The 24398-nt window shown below is 45.8% G+C and overlaps 1 protein-coding gene across 3 annotated transcripts in view; it reads right to left on the bottom strand.

The window, feature by feature from the left end:
- LRIG1 (leucine rich repeats and immunoglobulin like domains 1) overlaps window positions 1–24398 on the bottom strand; it is a 95565-nt gene that overhangs the window by 55565 nt on the left and 15602 nt on the right. For 2 of the 3 annotated variants that reach the window (XM_087742888.1, XM_087742889.1), the window contains exon 2: window positions 2803–2874. In XM_087742888.1, coding sequence (XP_087599014.1) covers window positions 2803–2874 — 72 coding nt within the window. Of the gene's footprint in view, window positions 1–2802; window positions 2875–12355; window positions 12397–24398 lie in introns of those variants that run through there. The other variant, XM_087742890.1, reaches the window with a different exon arrangement.

The raw sequence follows: 24398 nt of genomic DNA on the forward strand, positions 1-24398 counted from the left end.
GGCACTTTAGAAAATAAAAGGTGAATTGTTTGGCGAGGAATTTTAGCACAGTTACTACTCCTTTGTTACAAATGAGCTTTGGAAAACCTGAGAGCCATGCAACCATCACTTTCATGGATCTCATGATTCACATGACCCGAGGAAACCCCAGAAAGGATCACAGGGCTTACCCCACAGCAGCACCCTTCATCCCACCTTTTTAACCAAGGTATGAGAATGGACAGACCCCAGGGGATTGTCATTAGAGGGAGCCACCAAAGGAGATGAGAGAAAGCATAGGTATACCTGAAAGTAATGTCCCACTCCAGCCCCTACCACCTGAGCCTCCCTCAGCACAAAGCTACTTATTTCAGAGCATGTGGGATCATAGGGTTGCATTTCAGAGTCACTAAGCTTCATCCCGCACAGACTTAAACTTCTAAGGGGGAAAAAGCTTTTCAAACAAAAAAACCACAAGAAAAACCAACCCACAAGCAACTGCCTACACCCAGGGAAAGGGAAAAGTGTAGGGTAAATACAGCTATTACTTTACTACAATCTCAGTAAAGCAACACAGAGAATTCAAGATAAGCCATGAAGTTTAAATCTTTTGGTTTGCAGACATTTTCTTAAAATCAAGGGAAAACAAAAGGTTTTCAAAATATCTCACACTAATTATTCACGTACAGAGACACACACAGAGCTTTGAGCCTCATCTGTAATGCTCAGGAACCACAGGCACCATGTTTGAAGCATCATGGGAGGTTTCAGGTCTTATCAATGCATCTGTTATTTGGGGCAATCTCTTTCCCTCAGGGTGACTTGGTTTGCCCAGCACACACAGCAAAACACTGACTTGCTCTCAAGACATGCCACAGCATGATGCTTATTTCATGAATGTTTGTAAAGTGCTTAAAAAAACCTCAGAAAGGAGATGCTCTGGCAGTACAGATGTGGTTCTTTGTGAAATGCAGTTTATTTCAGTGGTCTGTGGTTTAGCTGTTATTCAAAAGCAACCAAGACTGGTAGATAGGGCTTTTAATAGAGCTTCTCCCTCACACTTTCCAGAGCCTGCCTTTCAGGCTCTGCTCCAGACCTCTGCCTCCCCTTCCAGTCTCCCATTTCTGACTGCTCCCTTTCCCTCCTACTCACTCCTCTGCTCTCTCCCTTTTCCCTAACCCTGCCTTTCTGACACAGCAAGCAGCTCTTATCTGCACCATTACTTTGTGGGCTTCATCACTTAACTCCCCCGAACCCCAACATCTTTTTTTAGCAGCTGGTTATTCAGTGCAAGGCTTGTCCTGCTCTCGATGCATGCAACGCTTTGCACAAGGGAGCTCCCCACCTAAGGAATCAGAAGCCATACACATTTCCCAGCCCCAAGCTCCCTGAAGTCACATGCCTTCAGGCACTTCCACAAATAAAAGCTATTGCTAAGCCACAAACATGTTAGGATAATTCTAAAGTCTCATGGGATCAGGGCTGCAATTCTCTTCTTTAAGCTCAGAGTAATTTAAGGCTTTCCACAGTTTAAAGAGAAGTTGAGAAAACAGATCCTATAGGCAGCGGTTTGCTGACCTGCATCACTTTCTCTCCCCTCCCTGACTGCTCTCTAGGATGATCGTGATGAACTGATTTCAGAGCACTGCAGACATTCCTGATGTATATTCTTCACTTAACCATGATCCCTACCAAGCCCCTAATACTAGTGTAAGCAGGGGAGCCAGGGGCAATCAGGCCAAGGGAGAGACGCTACACAAACCCCCATGGTCCAACCCTGCAGGCATCAGTCAGGCAGAACTCTCACTATAGCAAACCCTTTTCCCTATTTAAGAATCACAGGATCTAGCCCCTCCACGAGCCCCAGAGCCAACACTTAATGAAAACAGAGGACAAGAGAAAATGCACGATGTACACAGAGCACAGTATTGTTTCTGAAAGGAAATGTTTTTCCAGTTTCCCATGAGGCATCAGTAGCTCTTCAAACAGAGCCCAAACCTCAAGTATGCCAGCGATTCAACATTCAAACACGAGCTCATTACCTCAACCCACCGCTTGCAATTTTAGTCACTTTCATTTTTCAAACCCCAAAATCGGAGCTCCAGGGATCAGTGTGAATAGCTGACAGACGCAGCTCCCCTGCGAGTGTTACTGCTGAGCATTTACACAGATCAGGAGCTAGGAAATCCTGTGATTCCCCAAACAAGGTTTCTTTTACCAGCAACAGGGGTCTGGCACAGCCACCCAGACCTTCACCAGCTCCTTCTCTTCCCTCACCAAAGCAGAAGACAGCTCTGCTGTTTTAGCCTCTCCTAACAGACTTCAAACAGAATTTTTCCTGGTTCCAAAAGGAGCACAAATGTCGGAGAGGAGGAGACACAGTTAAGTGCTTTGTTATCCACTACACTACACCTTTGTTTCCTGGGAGATTTGGGTTAGGTTGGCATCAGGTATCACAATCCAGGCTGTTCTGCCTTGCTTCAGGGTTATCCTTTCAGCAAGGAGCTTTGTGTGTATGTTCAGGTGTGTTAGCTGAACTGCTCCCTCAGAGCATTGCACAAGACTGAGGGAGGCAAACTCCAATGATTTCCAATAACAGCTATGCTGTTTTAACTGGGATGTTGTGTTCTGCTAACTGATTAGTTTTAAAAAAAAAAAACAGCACAGGTACAATATGGAGAAAAAAAACTTCCACGCCAAGTCGGATCTGCTCATTCAAGTTAGCTAAAGGAAAGTACTGTCTTAGGAAGCCATATACAATTTCCTCCTGGCCCACAAGCTGCCCTGGCAAAATACAATTAAAACCTTTGAAGGAATACTTACACTTCCTGCAGGTTCGACAGCCCTGCAAAGGCAGAAGGATCAATCTCTGTCAACTTGTTGTAGCTCAGGTTTCTGTTAAAATAAAAGACAGTGGGATCAGCATACTGCAGTTACCATGCTCAGCAAAACACAGTCATCTTAATTATTCTGGATTGCACTGGGAGGGTGTTGGTGTTTTTTTTTTTTTTTAAAAAGAGCACTTAAACATGGCAGAGCAGCACTTTTCTGCTGAATACAAGTGAGTGAGTTTAGTTCCGTGATCAAAATGTTATCTAGCTCTCCTTAAGCTTCTTCCTCATTTGCATTAGTGTGGTTTTAATTTGTCTTTATATTACACAATTACATTTATTATTCTTCTATTGGTTATTCCCAACCACAAAACTAATCACAGATGAATAGGATATTTCCTGACAAATTCAGGTCTGAACTGAAACAAATCAAACCTGCTAAATAGTTTATAGCTATATTCACATGGAGTATTGTTAGATACCACTGTGTGTTACATACAAAATACACACACATAGGTATGGACACCTACTACGTGTAAACATAAAATATAGTTATGTTTTCTAACAAGATGATAGTATTAGCATATCACTAAATGTTTTTTTAATCAACTATTACAGCTTTCAGTCAGTCACGTAGTAGTACATGCTTTGGTTCTCAACAACCCCAACCAATGCTTTTCAACTACCCGACAGTCCAAATCTAGATCATATTATAGCATTTCACTGACGGATGGCAAATAGGTTGTGCTGTATTATCTGAGAACAGCCTGGTGGGAGAGCAGACCTGCCTCGCGGGGCATCCCTATTTGGAAATACAGCCAGAGCTCAATATGCTTCCAGAAGGAATGCACTGCGAGGATTGCTAGGGACAGCAAACAGACAAAATAATGCAAATAAAGTACCGACTCCGAACACCACAAGCAAGAGCTTTGCCATGCTCTGCTGTAGCATCACACAGTGCGACAGCAGAGTCTCCCCTCCAAGATATGCACTATCAGCGCACCACACACAACAGGTCAAACCTGCAGCTTGGGACCTACCGGTAGAGCACAGATCAATTAAGACCAAGTGACTAATGATGCGGAAATTAACAAATGGCCTAATTAACATGATGTATGCAGTGTTGGCATGTTCCTCCGAGTGTGTAATCTAAAGAGGGAGGAGGAAAATTGATGGGTGGTAGCAGAAAAGCAACCACAATAAGTTGTAAGGAAATCGTGAGGGGGACCTGCTTTAATTTACCCTGCTCCACACCCTGCTCTAGGATATTGTCCTGGGTAAAATGCAACTCTCCTGCCTCCTTTGCAGGGAGGTTACACCCTCTGACTGCACCTCTGAACATCACCCAGAAGATTCATGGCCTGATTTTAGATAAGCCCTCAAACATTCAGCTGCTTATTCAAACCACCAAGCCAGTCTAACTAGAAAAATGGCCAATCTTCCCTGATTTGTATATTTTCTTTGTTTTAAAGTTGTGCCCACAGAACCCAAGCAGGTCTGGAGCCCAAAGAGGTAAACAGGACCTAAGTCACTGAGGCACCTACTGAACTTTTACCCACACTACATGACCAAAGAGCTGAGGGACACAAAAAAAGGGCAGCTGCCAGAAGAGCAGAGACAGAGACCTCCTGTTTTAATTGCTCGTGCTAACCCACTGCACTTCGTGGCAATCTAGGCCCACAGCAATGCTTACTAACACCAAGACTTGAAAGGCTACAAAGCTCACCAACTTCACATGATTAGCAGGAAGCGATAAACACCTCTTTCAAGCTAAAAAGCAATTATTGATCACTTGCCCTCCTACAATGCATTTATGGGAAGTCCTCAAAGCATTCCCCTGCGCACGGGAACCATTCGATAGTTCTCATGCACACGCTGTTCCCCATCGTTTCAGATCAGCCAGCTCTGAAGACGGCTCCTTGCATCTTGCCTGAAACGTTCAATTTTTTTGCCAATACCTGCTGTGAAAGAAGGCTCTACAAATCAACAGCACAAGCTGGCTCTTAACAGAATCTAGACCTGAAGCTACACAGGAGTGTAAAACCTAACCAAGCATCTAGTTTTAAAATATGCTGTCCTGTAAGCCCCTACTGTCTTTTAAAACACTCAAGAGACCTTTAAATCAATACCAGCCTACAGCAGATATCCATTTCACTATGAACTCAAAGGCATTTATCTAAATAAAAGTCAAACTGCAGTTTAAACTCAGACTGCATTTGAAAGCCAAGTCCATATTCATAGCACAATTATGAATTAAAGTGCAATTTGCCCACAGATTACATTACTACTTTTTTTTTTAAACCACACAGCAAAATCAGGTTGGAGCTTGTCCCTGCCTGATGTACAAGCAAAAAGAGAAAATACAACAGGTAGCGTCCTATAGGCTCAACACAATAAAGATAAAGCTGACACAGAATTACCAGTGACAAACTGTGAGGGGGAAACACAACCGCGGTCATGACCGTGCATGAATCCATCTGTTTTAATGTATTTCTATGCCTTCTATTGCTGCAAATCTTTGCATTTCTTAACGTATTTATCCTCAAAACATTCCTCTGCAATAGGCTAACAGGCTATGTTATGGACCAAGCACTGACAATCACAGGCACCAGACTGATCATCCCTACACTTGTCAAAGGCAACAGACCCCTGGCTTAGCCAATGCTCAAGCACTAGGTGATGCTGATGTGAGCTTCACAAGTTCAAAAGTGAAAAAAACAAAGGTCTTAGTAAATTAAAGGATTTCATGGCCATGGTTTAACATCACCCAAAGTGACTTTCCGGTTATTGTTGCTGCCATTTGAGAAGTCTGAACAAAGGCACTGCACAAGTAGCTGGCTCTTCAGATAGCACAATCATATTTTGCCTATTCCAGCAACAGAAAGACTCTCTAATGGCTGTGGCAGAAATACAGGTGAACCCCACCTTTTCGTATGCCCCAGTCTTCAGTCCTCCCCACGCTACCCGCTCCAACTGCCAGCTATCCTTGCCAAACACACAATATGCTGTTCAAAAGTCAGTGTGGAAATGAAAGCTAGAAATACAGGGTCAGTGCAAAATAAACAGGAGGCTTGAAATTAAATAGATACACCAAAATAAACAGTTTACTCAATTTCTGAGACTAGTTGTATTTTAACTTACATTAAAATGTCCAGGAATTTCTAGCCTGAAGCATTAGCAATCAAAGGATGTGTTTCCCAGAACTCAGATCCCCTCACTAGAGAGTACTTGGCATGCAAGTATGCACAGCATGCAAATGGGAGAAAGAATTAACGTGCTCCGATAGATAGATCACTGGGACTGGGAGTCAGGAAACCTCTGTCTATTCCTGGCTCTCTTAATCTCCTGCTGGGTGACCGGGTCATGTCACATCACCTCTCCAGAGCTTTTGTTTCCACAGCCACCCTTTGTCTGTCTTGTCTATTTAGACTGTAAATAAAATTGAGGTAGGTATTGTCTCGGTTTGCCTGATGCTGATGAAGTGAGACCTCAATCTTGGTTGGGCTCCAGTAATGCAAATAAAGAAGAGAACTCAAAACTTGAGGTCATGGGTGCATATGACGCTCCCCCACCACAAAGTATAGATCCCAAACGTACAGCAGTGCATGAAGTGCTGCAGGGGCTGTAACGTCCCCATCAGCTCGGCCTCTCCAGGCCGAGCAGGCCAGCAACGCAGGCTAGTTGGAGATGCCAAGCTTGGCGGCACAGCTGTCCTGTCACTGGAAACGGTCACATTTCTGCTCTCCCACAGCACAGAACGCGTTCCTTCTCAAGGAGCCCCTTGGTCTGATGCCATGCAGTAGTGCAGTGGCTCACACTGAGCCAATGTTTCTGCCATCAGTATTCCAAGATGTCTTCTCCAGAGAAAAGGAGCCCTCAAAGCCCAAACCCTGTCCTTTGCGAAATCAGCACTCCCCTAGACCATCTGAGAGATCTCAGGTGCTGGGCATCTCTTCTGGCAGCTTATAAAGCATCACCTACAGTGTTTTGTACCAGTCCCAAGAGACCTTGTCTGTGGTGTGCAGTCAGCCCATTTCCTGGCACCTGCATCTGCAGACGGGGTTAGCTGTGCCCGAGCGTGGGCATACCCACGCAGAGCACGGGCTGCCCAGTGTCCTGCCTGCTTCCCTGCATGGGCCCATGTTTCTGTTGAGGTGCTCATGGAAGGGTATTTTGATCCCTCCAAGGCAACTGTGGAAAGGAAACAGAATTCAACAGACAACCTACATAAGTCCTGGACAAGAGGAGCCTGGGCCCCAGGGAAGCATCCTACAAAGGTTCTACAGATCACAGAGAAGAGCCACCAATTTGAATGGCCCCTAGTGTTCAGATTGTTTTTTTCCCTGTTAAAGAGAACCTGGTCTGAGGTTTGGATTTTTTTTTTAAACTATAGTTTGACTTAATGGCATGAGAAGTGCTCTGCACATTATTTATCCATTGCATACTACTTCAAGTCTTCCTTGTATTGGTTAATCCAACAATGTAGGGTTTTTCCCCTCCTGTCACTAAGACACCCATGATCAGGAACTGAGAGCACGTTAAATGAATATGGGAAGGGCCCTGGTTCTGTCTATTCATCCATTCCAGCCTCTAAATAAGAAAGCAGTGTTTGCCTTTAGTTAGCATTGTGAAAACGGCACTGTGGATCACTGAACATTGCAGAGACTGAAAGAAAAGCCTTGTTAAATATAACCAGGTACATAGCCTGCCTTGAAACCACCTCCCAAAAGTAATAAAGAGTCCTGCTTGCCAGCGAGGAGGGATCAGTCAGCTCTTTGAATCATGAGATGCCAATCCTGCCTCCTTGGGCAAGGTGCAGCATAGACCAGGGTTCATGTAGAATTGTTGGCTCTGCTTTGGGAACTTGGCCAGGGGAGAGAAAAGCCACCTCTCTTTTGAAAACAGAAGTGCCTGGCTGACTCACCAGACAAAGGAACAGACAGACATGTGGCTCCTGGTCTCTGCTCACCACGATGATGGCTGAATTCTGTTCAGCAAGGTGAAGGTTTCTGACCCTTACATCAAAACCATTCATCTGTCAGTGCAGAAGATTATGTCAAAAGCGTTTCTGCACCTTTTGATGACAGGCACTGAAGAAAAGGAGGATGGCTCAAAGTTCCGCCACTGCCAACTGTGGCTTTCATTAAACACTTTGTCAACCATTGTCATAACACAACTTTTCATTGCTCCTGCACAAAAGGGAGCCGAGGGCCCAGAACAATCGGGCCCTGCAACAGAAATTCCTCTGGCTAATCTGTCGAAAGATAGCTGCCTAGTCCACAGCTTACTGAATAGGCACCATCCTCTTCCCACATGTTTGTAGATGGCTTTACAGCGCTGGAATGGAGGCCCCATGCACACTTGATTGGGTATGAAAAGCATGGCTGCAGCTGAATTAGCTTGCGGATAGGGGCCAGTGGACCAAGAGAGGGAACACATTGCCCATTCTACAAGTATACAGCTGTGCAGGGAAGAAAACACACTTGAATTTCTTTTAAACAAGCTTGTAAGCTCCCAGAGAGATAGCAGAGTCCTCATAAGCAGTGACACGCAAGGCTGAACACCAAAGCACAAAGCAATCAAAGACTGCAAGGATTCAGGTGGTTGTATGGACTGTAAGGACAGAAAGAAACAGCTTTAGCCCATTTTTTTTCTTGTGCAAAAGACAGGCCCTGAATCCACTCACTTGAGGGAAGAGTGGCCCAACAGCTACTGCAGCTACTGCCAGCTACCCACAGCAGCGCTGCACAGCAACACCTTCCCTTAATGGGATTTTTTTTTCAGTTCCCCCTAAAATGAATGGCCACTAAATGGAGCTGCATAAGCCACCACAGTGATGAGAGTCAGAAGGAGCTTTCACATACTAGATGCGCAGTCCTTAATTACCTTCTGAAAGACTTCTTGCAGATTCCTTTGAAGTGGCTGATGCAGCGCCAGAAGCGGAAGCCTGGACTCGGGGAATCACTCACCCAACCCACCACCACCATTCCCGGGCTCCCTTTGAATCTGCCTGATAAACTGATCGAAAACCACAGACTCTTACACCCCTCGGCTCCCTCATCACTCTCACCTCTATTCCACTGCTCCCAAACTCAGCCTAACAGGCCTGCGGTCAGGAAGGACAAAGAACAGTAATACATCTTTGCTGAAGGATGCACTGAAGGGCTCTGCACCCATCTTGTGGTTCAGCCAGCCTCAAGCACGAGCTCCCACACTGCTGAGCAATACTCCAATGGCTGGACTGATGGGGCTGTGCAGCCTCTGGGATGCTCATGTTCCTGGGACGCCCATGGCTGCATTAAGCAGCCCTCATGATTTCTTTTGCTGTGTCCCCCAGGGAGCTCTGCCTGCCTGTGCAAGGCACCCAGCGTACAAGAGATGGGACGCTGCTAGGGCACAGAAATGTCCCATGCCAAGCATCAGCAAGAGTTACCTCCTAAAAGGAGGCAAAAACAACAAAACACAGGGCACCAGAGAGGTGAAATGTCCCAGCTTGCCGCTCTAAGTGCTTCAGAGAGAAGGGGACTCTGGAAGACAGGGGAAGGACAAGCAGCACCCACGTGGGTGAAGCTGTGCCCCATCACTGAGAGGTCCTGTTAGCAGCTAACCGAATGTGCTCACTCAGGCTTTACTTATGCCCTAGCTCAAATTAGCAGCAGCATATTAGCTTGGGTTAATAGCCTGCTCATATAAGGGGCTTTATGTGCAGGAGGGAGTCAACTTAAGGGCAACCCTCAAGCCATAATATGAGCTAATTTGACAGTGAAGACAAACTTTGAGAGGTCATCCAGACACCAAGAACACTGCACCATGAATCACTCAGTCATGACCAACAACACTGTCTAAAGGAAATTCCTGTAGCATGATCACCAAAGAATCAATACCACGCCGATTCCAGCAGATGCACGCAGTCATTAATGCAAAGAATACTAATTAAAACCACATCACTGAGAAGCATTGTGCTGGAGTACACTTTAATTTAGCATGTGGTTGATATGGTTCAAGGAATTAGGGAATTACCTTCTTATCTTGAAGCAACTTTCAGGGACGCATTTTCAGCCCCGGCCCTTCCTCCTGCTCTGCACTCAGAAGTGCACAAGACACCACACATCTGGCACGTAAAGACGCCCGCACGTACAAGCCTCGTAAGCGATCACCAGAGCTGGTCTGCTCACATGAGGCTGCAAACAAATATCTCTATTATTGTCGGCCCCCCGGCTCCAACAGGAAGCACGGGAGAGCAACCACGCTCTCGGTGGCCGAGGAAGGGCAGAGGAGTCCTTTGCAGGAGCACTGGCTCACACCACACCGCTGCTGGGGCTTCTGTATCTCCTACAACAAGGAGCTCTTACAGTCTTAAAGGCTTATTTGTCTCTTTAAAAAGGGCACTATCAGGTTATTTTAGGCCCTGTTTGGTTTACAGATACATGTTTTGACAAAACCTAGGATCCCATTTCCTCCTATTTTAATAACCTTAGCAAAACTGGAGTTCTTTGCTGCCTTTTTTTTTTTTTAAATTTTCCTTGGAAGACCATCTCTTCCAAACACCCCAAATGTTTTAATTTTTTCTTAAAGAAAAGATTAGCTTCAGCTTAATCTACATAATCACACACATACGCAAATACACCACAATATATGTGCAAAGGACTCCGGTAACTCAGGTGCTTACAGACCTCTTGCTATGCCTCTGCAGCATCAGGAGACACACGAGGATACTCATTTCACCAGGGCTTGATCCTGGTCCACTCAACAAGAGTTTTCTCAGTATTTCTACTGCTCCGCAATCCAAAAAAAGTAAAGTGAGATTTCAAGAAGTGAAGTAATTTGAAAGTTATCCAATGGCCTCAGTGGCAGTGAGGACTGTGAGCCCTTGTCTCTGCGGAGTACCCCACCGGCCCCAGCAGCGCTTGTGGCTGGGGACCCGGACAGCCTTTCCCAGCAGCCAGCAGGGACCCAACCAACAGAAGATGGCAGGACAAAGCAAGCATGAATGACAAGGTATTCAACAACGCTTTCTCTGCTTCTGAAAAAAAAAATACTAGCAGCAGCCACATAGCTCAGTTACTGAGGGTACAAACCCCCCCATTAGGGCTGCGTGTTCCTCTGCTCCTAATAAGACAGCCCAGTCAAAGGCAGTATTGTACACAGGGAACACTGCAAGGGTTAGAGCAGGTGGTATTTAAATTGCAGCAATTTTTCACTTTATTTGCTGCTTCTATTAAGCTGCATTGCCTGAAGGAGACTGATCCTCTCCAAAACACATTGAGCCATCAGCTGCAAGGATTGCCTCAAAGCAAAAACACATTTCAAAGCAGGCATGGACATCTAAATAAAAATAACTGTATTTAATTTAACATAAAGCAATCCCGGTTTGCCACCTGTGACAGGTAAGAAATTGGAAGGAAAAGCAGGATGTGGAAGGTTTTTTTTTTAACCCACAAATAAAACTCCACCCTTCATCTGCCCAGACACCCATAGGGTTTGTTCTGGGTTTATTGTTTTAATTAAAGTGCTACCTACTGTCATGAGAAAGACGTATCCTAAAACCAAAACCCTGCAAGCTGTTTGCTCCACTGCATAGGAGCAAACTCACCTTTTTCTAATTTGATGGCAAATTTCTTTCTCAGCAATTTTGCCTCCAGAAGGCAACGCACACTGTGTCTTAAACCACTGAAGTGAGGGCTGGAGGCCTAGCTCATAAACAAAATACTTGCAAAACAAATTGCTCCTGCTTCCATCACCACTGTGTTTCTTCAGTAAATCAATAAAGGCCATGACTTCTTTACTAACATTTTCAATTAAGGTTCCCCACTGTGTATTCAACATACTAAACCAATTTATTGAGGATTAACAACTATATAATTTACTATACATGTCTACCTTAGAACAACTGCTAAGCCTCCATTAACTGATAACTAGAGCTACACTGATAAAATCAGCATTAAGTACTATTCACAATTTCAAAAATTGCTACTTCTGCAAAGCAAATATTTTTAGCTGAAAGTTGTGCAATTTTTCACAAGTACTCACAGCAGATAAACCATGTTAAACCTTTGGCTTTTTCAGATGCTCGGAAAGACGCACAGCAATACGTTCAACTGCTGGCAACCTAACCCTCCCACCACATGACTTTGCAAAATCCAGCTGTGGGTTACAGGTCGAGTGCAGATGGAAAAAGAGAGAATTCAGAAACTCCCTGAACGCTGTTCAGAAGTTTCTATGGTTTAAGAAAACATCCGAGGTCAACAGTCATTCAATAATAGCCAATAATCCATATTTTAAGATACATTTTCTCCTAAAACATAGAATTATAATGTGCTCTGCTCTCTTCGGGAATGCAAGTGGTTTCAGTCATGTCCACAAGCATTTCTGGTAAGCTCAGAGCGCTTCACTAGCCAAGACGACATTTTTCCACTGCTCCAACACTGCTGTTTATCAGAAATATTAATTCAGTAAATACACCACCATGCACAGCTCTCACGGTGCCACTAACCAGCAGCACCGTGCTCGCGTACACTGCACACCGGGAAGGGAGAGCAACAAACCCTAATGCTGAAGTTTCGGCATGCATCTGGCATCGCCCCTTTGCGGCGCCCGTGACAAGGGGGGCTCAGCCGTGCCCGGTCCAGTGGCAGCACCGGGCACAGCACCGCCCAGCCATGCCAGAGCAGAGCCCGGTCAATCATTAATGGTGGGGAGAGGGCAGGCAACCTGCTCCCACGGTGTTTGCTCAGCGCTTCATCCTCTCGCGGTTCTTCTTATTAATAGTTAATCAGGAAGGACCGATCTGCCCCCAAAAAACACGCTCGCTTGGAAGCGACACAAAGGAATATTTGTGAGCTGGTTAAGACTAGTCAGGCAAGGAGTCGGGGGGAAAAAAAAAAGTCTTAGAAAAACAGCACGCAGATTCCTCCTGCAGCTTGGGCGTGGGGGCCCACCAGCTTGCTCCTGCCTCTCCTGCACTCAACTCTGCTTTCTGACACCCCGGAGAGGGGCTGCATCACCTCCCACCCTCGTATAGCAGAACAGTGCAAAAGCAAGGAGGCATTTCCCAGAAAGAACCGCTGTTCTCCATCGGCCCAGGCTGGCCATGCTACACTGCTGTTTCACAGGTGGCTGCTCCTCGTCAGCCACCCAGTGCATTTGCTGTGCCATCATCTAAGAGAGATCTGCTGACATTCTGACTTGAATCTCTGCCTCATTAGAGCTGCTGCAAAATTTAACAAGCTAACTGACCAGAGCCAAAGCAGTCAATTCAGCTGTACCTGCCAGGACAGAGGCAGTGGTCATCCCTCCTGGCTCTGCTCCCCTTTTCCCACCTGGCAGCAATAACCCCAGCCTCACAAAACAGCCAGACAACTCTGCAGCTTTCTGGAGTGGAAATAAATCCCTTTCTGGTCCTAGCAGCAGTCCGAGTGGGATTACAACCCTGGACTCCTTGCTATGCCCACCATAAACTCACTCAGTTTAAAATCCACGCAAGCAAGGACATTCCCTGTACTTTTCAAAGCCATGGGCGGAAACTGAGAGGCTGACCAAATCCAAAGATCTTGCACGTGGAAAGGAATGATGTATATACCCTCAAAGCATCAAAGAAAGGACCTACGGGGCAGTTACTGGCTGGCAGCACTGCATGTTGCAGAGCCAGCTCTAATCCCCCGGAGGTGTGAAAAAACACATGGCAAGACAGCTCCCCATTTTCAGTTTAATAATAGTTCTTCTTTGAAATAAAGAACAGCATTTTAAGGGCAAGACATGCACATTTTAAGCTAAAAAAGCCTAAGCTGGCCATCCTGGCTGGAGGTGTGTGGTTTACACAGGCATCTACCCTCTCCCCTTCTGAGTAATCAATGTCCACTCCTAATGCACTTTCATTCCAAGCACTTTTGTATTGCCAATAAAGCACAGAGCAATTTAATGGATTTCTAACCCCAAATTGGAAGCTGTACTGCATCCAACTGACTCAATTTGTTCAGTCTTAGAGGAAGCCCTGGAACAAAATGCTAGAAATAAAACCACATGCACTGATAACATTACAGAAATAGATACACCAAGAAGCAAATGTTCTGTCCCTTTATTTTATCTGACCTCCAACCTGTTTTAATTGACCTTCAAGATGGAAAGGCTACATTTAAAAGAAGCCATTTCCACCTAGATCAAGAGAAATAAAAGCCAAGCTATATATAATGCATTTGCTGCAAAACAAGGCAAATAAATCTACCATGAAACTACCTTTCACTTGACAATGAAAAGCCAGAAGAGACTTTCAAGTTAATTTACTCCATATTTTAGATCCTAAGCAGAGCTATTTTCCTCCATGAACTTTTCTCTGCACATGGCCCAAAAACAGCAGAGACAGCTTCCTCTACCCTCACCTTATCACAAACTATAGCACTTGATGGCAGACAGCTGTGTTATCACCTTTGGCTAGCAAGAGGCTGAAGAAGCAGATCACAGAGGCAGTGGTGCGATGCCGCAGTTTCCAGATGGTAGCCCGCAGCGTACCTCCTGCCAGCAGGTCAGATACTGTTTGACATGGTAGACACTTTCCTGACGTTGATTCTACATGTAAGTGCCCACTGTAATTACAACAAGTAGGACCAAGAATATGACATTCCTCCAGAAGATGCTCTTTATTTTACAATGTGCTGTAGAAAGCTATATTCCTGCCTCGATGTTAAGAGCAGGGTCATCTATCAGAACAAGCATTCATACTTTTTTTGGCATAACTCCTGTATTGGTGTTTACAGCTAGGACAGCAACAAGATACCTGCAAGGATTTCAAAGCAGATAAAGCTGGTACTCTAGTCTCTGCCCAAAGAAGCCAAGGGGATGGTTAAATCTGTTGTTGCTTTCCATTACATGCCAGTCTTCACATTCCTTATATACAGCAGAATGTCACAAATAAGCATATATTCTTGCTTAAATAACTTTTACACGTACATTACTTTCACTATGTGAATTTACAGACACATATGCAGGTAGAAACAAAGACGTACACATCTATAGCAATGTACACAGGTAGAAAGGTTTTGCCAAGAGAGTTCAGGAGAACTGTACAGCTTATGATTGAGTTGTGAAGAGCGCTAGTAAAAATCTTTATTACACTCTGCCCCAGCATATAATGCCACATCTTTTACAGAAGCACTATTTTAAACATGTTTGAGAGCTTTACAGTTTTTATTGGTGCTATTTTTCAACTCCTTCTACTTACAAAGCCAGACTGCTTTATTAGTGCAACTCAAACTGCAGAAAAGACTCAGAAAGAAAAGTTATAGCCAATAAAATTTTAGAAAGTTCTTCAAATGAGCTTGCTCTTCCTAAGTCCAGTATCTCAGAACTTCCCAGGATTAAAAGACAGCTATTTCCCATGGCTACAGCTTTTTGCTCTTCAGTTCTCTTAACCTTTCAGGACCCGTGGGCAAATGGAGCTCTGGGCAGAGCAAAGGTGAAGCAGCCAGTTAATGAGTCCACACTTGCTCCTGCTCACCACACTCCTGGCTGGGGCACTTGAGCTAAGCTCAAACCCTGCATTAGCATCAGTCAGGCGCCAAAGCTGAGCACCCATTTCGCCTTCAGATCAGGAAGGTATTTTTTCATCTACTTCAAAGGGCTATGATGTACTTTGCTGGATGGATGCCTTGATTTATTATTCAATGAACTCCCTCAGATTTGTGCAATTTCTCAGCTAAAAGCATCACAGCTAATTCAAAGGAAGGGCAGATGTTATTAAGGTTGAATCAAGGAACAAGCTTTCTCTTCTATAGATTTTTATCCTTTCCATGTTGTCGGGGGTTAGGGGACGACAACACACTTCCTTATTCTTTTGCTACAGGAAGCAATTAAGGACTCAATCTCCTGCAAAACTGCTGGATTCAGAAGGTATTTGGATAAGCTCATTTCATCTTCTTTTGACTATTATTACTGGAATCATACTGCTCCACTTGGCATTTGAGATCAGATTTTTTCTCTCTAACTGTCTTAGTTTTTGCCCACCAAAAGGTGTGCATATGCCAGTGGAGGCTCCAGTCCCAGCTTCAAGCACAGGGAACCCCTTCATCTGAACAAAGGCTGCATCCAACAACAAATTCTGCAGGAAGATGCTAAAAGGCAGCCAGATCCTTCCCTCTTGCTTCGAACCCATCCCACTCAGGCATAACCTGAAGTAGATACCATCTTAAAACTGCCTGATGGCTTCTGAAAATTAAAAAAGTCCCGTAACGAAACTGCATGTGGGTGGCCGCCTGACTGCACAGAAAACAGAAAAAGCTAACACTACTATTAGGCCAAGAACAGAAATATCCTTTCGCTTTTCCAAGTGGTCCTTGCAAGCCCAGGCGCCGTGCCAAGGAGCTCACCATTCACTACTCACACTGTACCTCTCATGGGGCAAGAGGCACATTGGCTTCGCACCAACGCCTCACACTCCAAAAAGCAATTATTTGAAAAACATGAATGCAGGAGGTGCTCCCAAGGTTTGCTATTGCATGGGGAGGGCCACAGGTGTGTTCACTGCTTGGAGAATTCAAACCATGTCCTTTTGAGAGCAGATAAATTAATCTCTATGAAGAGAATAAAGAGAAGAAATGTCACCATTTCATGGTAATCAGAAAAAGAATTCTTAGGGTCCATGGAAAGCATTGCTGCTCTAAGCACAGATGGCAATGGAAAAAGCAGCGCAGCACTTCATGCTGAAAAGATGAAGAGATCCTGAGATGAACCATGATGGAGAACCCAAGGTACCCCACAAGTGGGGTCATGGGAGAGATGAAAGAGGACAAGTCTGAGAAGACCAGAGGGTAAGAGCACATCATATGGTTGAAAAAAACACAGAAAAGAAACACCCATGGAGCTCACGACCACATTCGTGAAGCCACCAAGAGAAGATACTGCTTCTCCTCTGGGCAGGTCACAACATGGCTGTTAGCTGCACAGTCTTCTCGGTCCTTCCTAAAACTGGGCATTGTCAGAAGCAGGACCCTGGGCTAGACAGGCCACTGACTCACAGCAGCATGGGAGCACGCGCTAATGTAGACTCTGTATTCCAACCCTGGCTCAACTACAGCAACGCCACATTAAAAAACAGATTTTCCTCATTTGTCACAGCAAGCGAGGTATGAAGTGAAAAACTTTCCGCATCTTCCAAACACAGGCTCTCCCCCAAAGTCTTTTGCAAACCAATGAAAATTGTGTAAAAATAAATTGTAGTGCATTTTATAGGGGAAAATAACTCCACTGCAACTGAAAACACATAATCCAGCTTTTCTCTAACAAAACCTACAGGAAATGGTTCTGCAGAAGTTAACTAAGTGATACTGAACTTTCTCCAGAGTGTTGTATAGGAAATAACACTGCAGAAATGACTGCCTGATTTAACCTTTTGTCCAGACTATGCTACAAAGCCATACTACAGAGGTATCTGGCTGATGTTAACAATCCTCTGGTGTATTCCCTAGAACTGCAGCAGAGAAGGCAGGTTATCTCACACATGCTCAGAAACACACCCTTGCCATGGCGCAAAGCCCAGGCAGCCAACTGCTGATGGAAAACAGAATTTTACAATTTTCCCTTTCTATGACTGGCAATTCGTTTTTATTTCGTTTCTTAAAGATGCAAAGTAACGGCTGTGCTGCAGTGCAAAGAGCAGAGCAGATGCATGCATCCCCCGCATCCAGACCTGTGCCACATTGGCAGTGCAGACATACCAAGGTGTCCCATCTCTCTCTGCCGTCTGTCAGACCATCCATCTGTTTGTTGGAGACCTCATAATGCGATACCACAGTATTTCTGGGTGAAAGCCCCTTTAGCATCATGTTTCTCAGCTCCACCACTCGTGAGCTTTTCTCCCTTTACTCACCACCTCCACCATCCCAGGAGGGGCTGCTTCATGCAACAGTGAGCGCCAGTGAAGTATCTTTTACTCCCAAGGCATCTCAGGAACAGCACGTCTGCCAAGAAATCTGGTGTCAATATTTGCCTGGAGCTCTGCAATCACAGTTACACAGACTGAGCCAGGCTGCCCTCCATCCTTTCTCCCCCAACACCCACATGCTCCGGCGTGGAGAAGGTGGTGCTGCAAAGACCCAAAACAAGCCTGATTTTCAGCCTTTATTTCTTTTATTCAAAAAGGAAGAGCTACAGCTTACTACATACTCTGTCTACTGAATCCCCAATATCTCACTCAGTCTTCACTTCCCATAAAATATGGTGTATGGGGGGAAAAAAAGGTAAGGAAAAGAAACCAAGGCTTTCTACATTTCCACAAAGCTTGAGTTCCTATGTAATTGCTTTAACCAGGACAGAGCTTCAAGAGCTATGGGACATGTTTACTGCTTGATCAGGTTAGCCAGGAAGAAACCATTTTATGTTTTGGGGTTTTTTTTCAGCAAGTTTGACACAACCACCAAAGTTGCTCCAAGACAAAAAAAACACACACATAGGGGCAAGAGCCAAAAAATAATCCATCTAGAGCAAGGACATAACCCTCTGTTCAGGAGGCTCACAATAAAATGCCCCCCATGGAATGACACTGATTTCAATATACCAGATTGGCCACTGGGAAGGAAGCCAATACACAGCAATACTGCAATCGGCCTCAGGAATTAGCTCTAGTAGCTTTTTTTCCTGCAGCCCCATGCTTACGTCAAGTCACATGAATACAATTACATAAACTGTACCTTTTCCATGAACACCTCCTCTTGGATAAAGGTTGTCATTTTATTCCACATAAAAACACTCTCCACAGGTTTATAAGCTTTAATTGCTATGCGAACACATAAAAAGTGCCCAAATAAGTCCATTTATGGTTACACATTAACTATCACACACCTCCAGGCTTGTGTTATCCACCTATTTGCTAGATCAATAAACTGCTTGTAAGCAAACTTTAAAAATGTTGCTGCTGCTGAAAATATTCTGTTCCTGTTGACTAATAACTTCATGAAATTCATTGGAAACTCCTACCTGTGTCTGAAGTTTTCTGCTTAGTTCTGCTAGGGAAAAAGCAAGCTGTTTTCAGCACAAAGAATCAAAATCTCTCTCTGCCGTGCTCAAAATTGGACACTGGCCCACAAGGTAATGCAAGAGCACTGCAATTCTGTTCTGGGAAGGACTCGGGTGAAGAAAAACGTGTGCGTGTGTGTGCCTGCAGAGACAGAGCTCCTCTAAACCCAGGGAGAAAAGGTCTCTCGGAAACACTGTAAGCCTGGACAGCCAGGAGCAGGGAAGCCGTTTGCATGAGGAGGACAAACAGGAAGCATTAGCAAGAGGTTTTAGGAAACCATACACCCAAAATACTCTTATTGGCAATTAAAATTAAGGGCATCATCCTCAGTGAATGCACTCCTTGTGCCATTCACCTACTGCTGTCCTATACTCACCCCATGGGGCTCTGACAGGCAAATTTGGCCAACAGAGCAGCAGATAAGGAGGTGACTGCCTGCAGCCGATGTGTGCAACAGCAATGGATGGGACAGCACCAAATAAAACCTTACCACAAGGCACTCCTGTCTGTTAAACAGCACCTGAACAAGCCACTTAGGAAAAGCTCTGCAAGGCTGCCCGCAGAAGCAAGCCCTCTGCGATGCTCCACACACCTCTGTGGAGGAGGGCAGAAAGCATTTCATTTACTGTCCTGTACCTAAAGGGGCATCAGCAAGCTGGTGCAGCCCAGCTGCTTTCTTGTTATGGTAAGAGTAGGCTAAACACCTGCTAAATTTTACTGTGGGCATTTACAGATGCCCTCACATGCCATCAACCCACCTGACAGACACATACAGTCAGCAGCAGGGGCACGAGGCCCATTCCTGCATCCCCTGCCTCCTCCGGGACAGGGGAGAGGGCGAGCAAGACTGAGCGAAGAAGTCTGAGAGTGATTAAGTGTTGATCAAATCCAACTATTTCATGAAGTTTCTAGTACACCCAACCAGCTTCAGCAGTCTCCACACTTTGCTGTGAAATCCCTGTGACACTTATGAGAAGCCTGCAAATGGCTCCTTTGTCACCTTTTTTTTCCTCCTTAATAAGGAAAATGCAGAGTCTGAAACTCCAGAGCTGCCCTCCGACATCCCAGTGTGCTTCTCCAAGCACCCACTGAGTGCTCTCAGTGCAGGCAAGGGCACCAGAGCCCTGCACCTCCTGACTCGCATCCTTCCAGGGATGGATAACACCGCAGCTTTCTCCCTAACCAGCTCCCCTTTCCCCACGGCAAGGAAACATCCCTTCTCCCACGCTACCCTCCCGGCCTGCTCACTTCCCAGCCTGTCTGCAGACCTGCTTCCACAGGGGACAGACAGACAGCAGGCACTTCGCACCTCCCCACCATAAACCTGCCCAGAGCAATTACCCAGCCCAGCTCCAGCTGGGAACACGCTGCTGCCTAATTTATAGCAGCAGAGCCACAAGGGCAGCAGGCAGCTGGCCCCAGGGCCAGGGTATGCGCGGAGAGAAGCCGAAGCCCCACGACAGTGGAGGAAACGCAAACACAGGGGGGCTCGCGCTGCCCGCTCCTGCCTGCCCACCCCCTGCCTGCACCCATTAAAAAAATTAATCCCAATCGTAAAAGCTGGAGCACAGCCTGTATTTCAGGCCAAATAAGGGGAGGCCTTTATAAATAAGGAATCACTTACTATTTAGAGGGGGGATTATAAAGGTTATTTAAATTAAAAACAAACTGCACAAACAAATAAACCCCACTGCCCACCCCACCCCCCCCCCCCCGGCCACTGCAGCCTGAGCCCCGCATGAGCCGCCTGTTCTGCACATGTTATCTGCAAACCCCGGGCAAAGCACTTCCCCGCTCCACACCATTTCACAATCTACTCGCTCTGAACCTTACACTACATCAGGAATTAAACAAACATTTCCTCCTTCTTTGGGGTTCCCCCCCCATCCAGAGCTCAGCTCCAAAGTCCAGCCAGGCAGCAGGCACAGGGTGGAGGTGTAACTGCCAGCATAGGGAGCTCAGCACACTCCCCACCATGTCCCACAGCCCCCCAAAAGCATCCATGGGGGCGGCTGGTGGTGGTGACAGGGCACACCAACCTCATTACACCAGGAGAAGAAAGAGGAAAGCTGGGGAACAAGTGTCCACTGCAGCCTTCCATGAAAAACAGCCTGGAAAACAGGAGCAAGGCTCCGTGAAACCCCCAGCATTTCTCCCACTGCTCCACTAAGAGAATAAATGCACCAAAGCCACCAAATCTCTGTTTATCATGCAAAAATAGGGAATGGGGGGAGGAAACTTGTTTGTAGCCTTGCTCCCAAGGAAGACAAGGCTGCAGACGTGTGTCCTCATCCCAAATAGTTTAAAACAGAGAGACCGGTGGGGTGGGAAGGGCGAGCGAGCTCCTGTGGGGCTGCAGAGCCAGGGGCAGGCAGGGGAGGGAGAGTGGCCAGGTGGCAACACCCAGCCTTCGCCCCAGGCTTGGGGTGGCCTGGGCCCATTGCTGCGGTCAACAGGCAGCCCTGCACACCCCCAAAATACACCATGGACAGCCATGAGGGAAGGAGGGCGATACTAAAACACGATGCAGAGACAACAGGAAAACTCTGCAGAAGTCAATTAAAACTTAGTCAGCCCTGGAGACAGAAACCCTCAGGAAACCAGACTTCATCTGCCCGTTTCCACACACATTACTGGCGAGCACGAGTAACTGCAACAGCAAAGTCTAATGAAAAGTCTTCTCTTAATCCGTCCGTATTTCCAAACGGGTTTATGTTACAAATCTGGGGTTTATCTGCTTTGGAAAACACTGCAAGGGCCATAGTGGGGAACCAGTAAAGTGCAAGCATGAAATAAACCGAGGGGCTGAACATGGGAAAACCAAGTCAGGTTGGGTGAATTTTTGTGTGGTTGCTGCTATTTAATGGCAATGCCTCGTTAACATTTGGGATAAAGGAAGCTTTTGTTAATGACCTGCTCTTTCCCTCCCTCCCATACCTTCCCTCAGGGTTTTGAGATCACATTAAAAAAAACAACACATCCCCAAGCTCCTCAAGGGATTTTTTTTCCAGCAAAGCCAAGGCTGACAAGACTTGACATTCCTGAAATGTCTAAATGGGGGGAGAGGGAGAAACAAAAACATTTTTTTCAAACCCACTTTATGCATCAGAGACAAGCAAAAATTGGCCCAGGGCCAGTTAAAAAAAATTAAAAATATTTGCAAGATCATCTTAAATACTCCCAATGTTCCCAATGGAAGAGTCCTCAGCTGCACAGCGGAGACAAACCCCCGCGCCAAATACTGCACATTCCTGGAGGGAGCTGCGGAGCGGAAAGGCATAATCGAGGCGATTGACAAACCACTGCACGCGACTGCTGCTCCGTCCCCAACCGCCCCGCGGGGACATGCCACCACCAGCAGTCGCCCACAGCGGGTCTTGGGCTCTGCGGTGAAGCCCCTGCAGGAGGCTGGTGGGGGCCAGCCTCCCCTTCCAAGCAGGCAGGGAGCCCTTAAAATAAACCACACATCCCAGGGACTTGGTAATGAGCTTGGGATTAAGAAACCTGCCTAATGAAGAGGCAACAGCCAAGATATTCAATTTCTGCCAAATACCAGGAAAAGCATACCACTATCAGTAGCCATTATATTAATTAATTCATACACCAGCCCATTTTGTAGCTTTTTCCAGGCTGGGATTTCACTTGCCTGATGCTGCAGGACAGAACTGGGCAAGGGGAAGGGTGCAGACAGAGCACTACAGCTTGCAATAAAACACGCTGAAGGTGATACAAACCAGATGTGGATGGTAACTCCATGCACTCCGAGAGGTATTACAGCTTCATATGCCAGCCACAGCATGCCAAACACTCAGGAGCAAGCACCCATACTGCCAAAACACACTTGAGAGTGGGGAGGACTTCAAGGGACACAGAACAGGTTAGCGGGACTCTGCCGAGTTCCACCAGCCAATTATTCTTCCTTGGTTTACTAGCACAGAAATTTGGGCATCAAAGAGGACCACAGTGTTCCACTTGTGCAATAAACTCCTTTCACCAACATCACTTCACACTTTCCAGAGTGCAAAGTTCACACTGATATTGTTGGCTTTCTCACTCACTGCTTTTTGGCACCATCCCACCTGCTTGGCTGTTCATTAATATGCAATCAGTACATTAAAGGCTTCATTCCACAGTCCCAGCTAGGCTGTAACAGCCTTTTCCAGCCAGTGCTGTCTTGTGGGGGACAGAAGTGCAAATGTGTTTAGGTGCTCCTAAATGCTCAAAATTAAAACACGCAAACCCTGTATTCCTACCAATTGGGTTTTACAGAACAGGAGATTATCACCATCCATGAAAATAGTGTCCAGAGAAAACTTGGAAAACTATACTGAATTTACTCTCATTATGCTTTACTCCTTTATGCACCAGTTAAACTACTGAATTTTTGCACAATTTACAGACTGACTAATCATAGGTACATGGCAAAGGCTGCCTAAATGCACTGGTGATGAGAAAGTTCCCACCATTTTCATCTGAATGATTGCTAGCCAGGATGCTGTCAACAGTCATCGTGTCGTGTCCGTCCCCCCCCCCCCCCCCCCAAATCCTACCTGTTTTTTCAGCTATTCACTAATCTTTCAGATTTGAGCAGGAAGCAGGACAGCCCTGCCTCATTTACTGTCACTGCAGTTGCATGGAAAACCACATCACCATAGACCAAAATCATTTCTGCTCTTTTGGGAGCACTTTCTGAATGGCACTGCTCCCCACACCCCTCACTCCTTCCAGTTCCATCGATGCTCCATCACTCCTAGGCCAGTGTGCAACACTCATCCCAACCAAGGAACAGACTCGGCCCAAGTCCCTTGTTCCCTCTACAAGAACAAGCCATCAGATGCTGGCTAATGAGCTCCTCAATTAAACACCATGTATTTAATTCACAGCATCCTCTTCTCCTCCCTCTGGGCTTGACCATTTCAGCCTCTGGTCCAGCCTGTCTCCTCCTGGCCCACCCAGCATCACCTCCTGCCCTGCTCTCCAAACAGGCACAGAAAACTTACCCCAGCCTCCCTTAATATACTATTAAATCCTGTCTTATTTTTCTTCCCTAGGAGACTAAACATAGGTTGTTGGTTTAATATAAAACTAAGCACATGCTTGAAAGAGAGAACAAACAGTTTAATCGTAAGGAGTATTAAAAAAGCACTCTGGTTATTAATGTGTCTTAAAATGACCCAAAACAAGTTTCTGTCCCAATTTTTCAAGACTTGCTTATGATGGAGATGAGCCCAACTGGAAAACCAAAATCAAGAATCCCTGAACTCTGAAAGAAGGTTTATCCGAGTTTGGTTCGTATCTGCACTGAATGCAACACAGCCAAATAACATTTTTCCATTACTTTTTATCACTATTGCTTCATGTTCCCCCCCGCCTTGAGCACAAGGTCACATCAAAATTTCTCCAGGCGGCCCCCAGTCCCGTAAATTGTTAAGAGATCTGGATTTACATCAGTGGGATTACATGAGATCAGCCAAATGTGCACATGTTGGAGGGAGAGGGGAACAACACGGCACTTTAAAACTGGAGAGTATTTTTCATTTATAAATAGTTTACATTTTTTGGATCCAGTGGCAGACAACCCGCTC

The sequence above is a fragment of the Nipponia nippon genome, unplaced genomic scaffold (assembly GCF_047370975.1).
Source record: "Nipponia nippon isolate SJK-2023a ecotype South Korea unplaced genomic scaffold, ASM4737097v1 scaffold_9, whole genome shotgun sequence".
Classification (NCBI taxonomy): Eukaryota; Metazoa; Chordata; class Aves; order Pelecaniformes; family Threskiornithidae; genus Nipponia; species Nipponia nippon.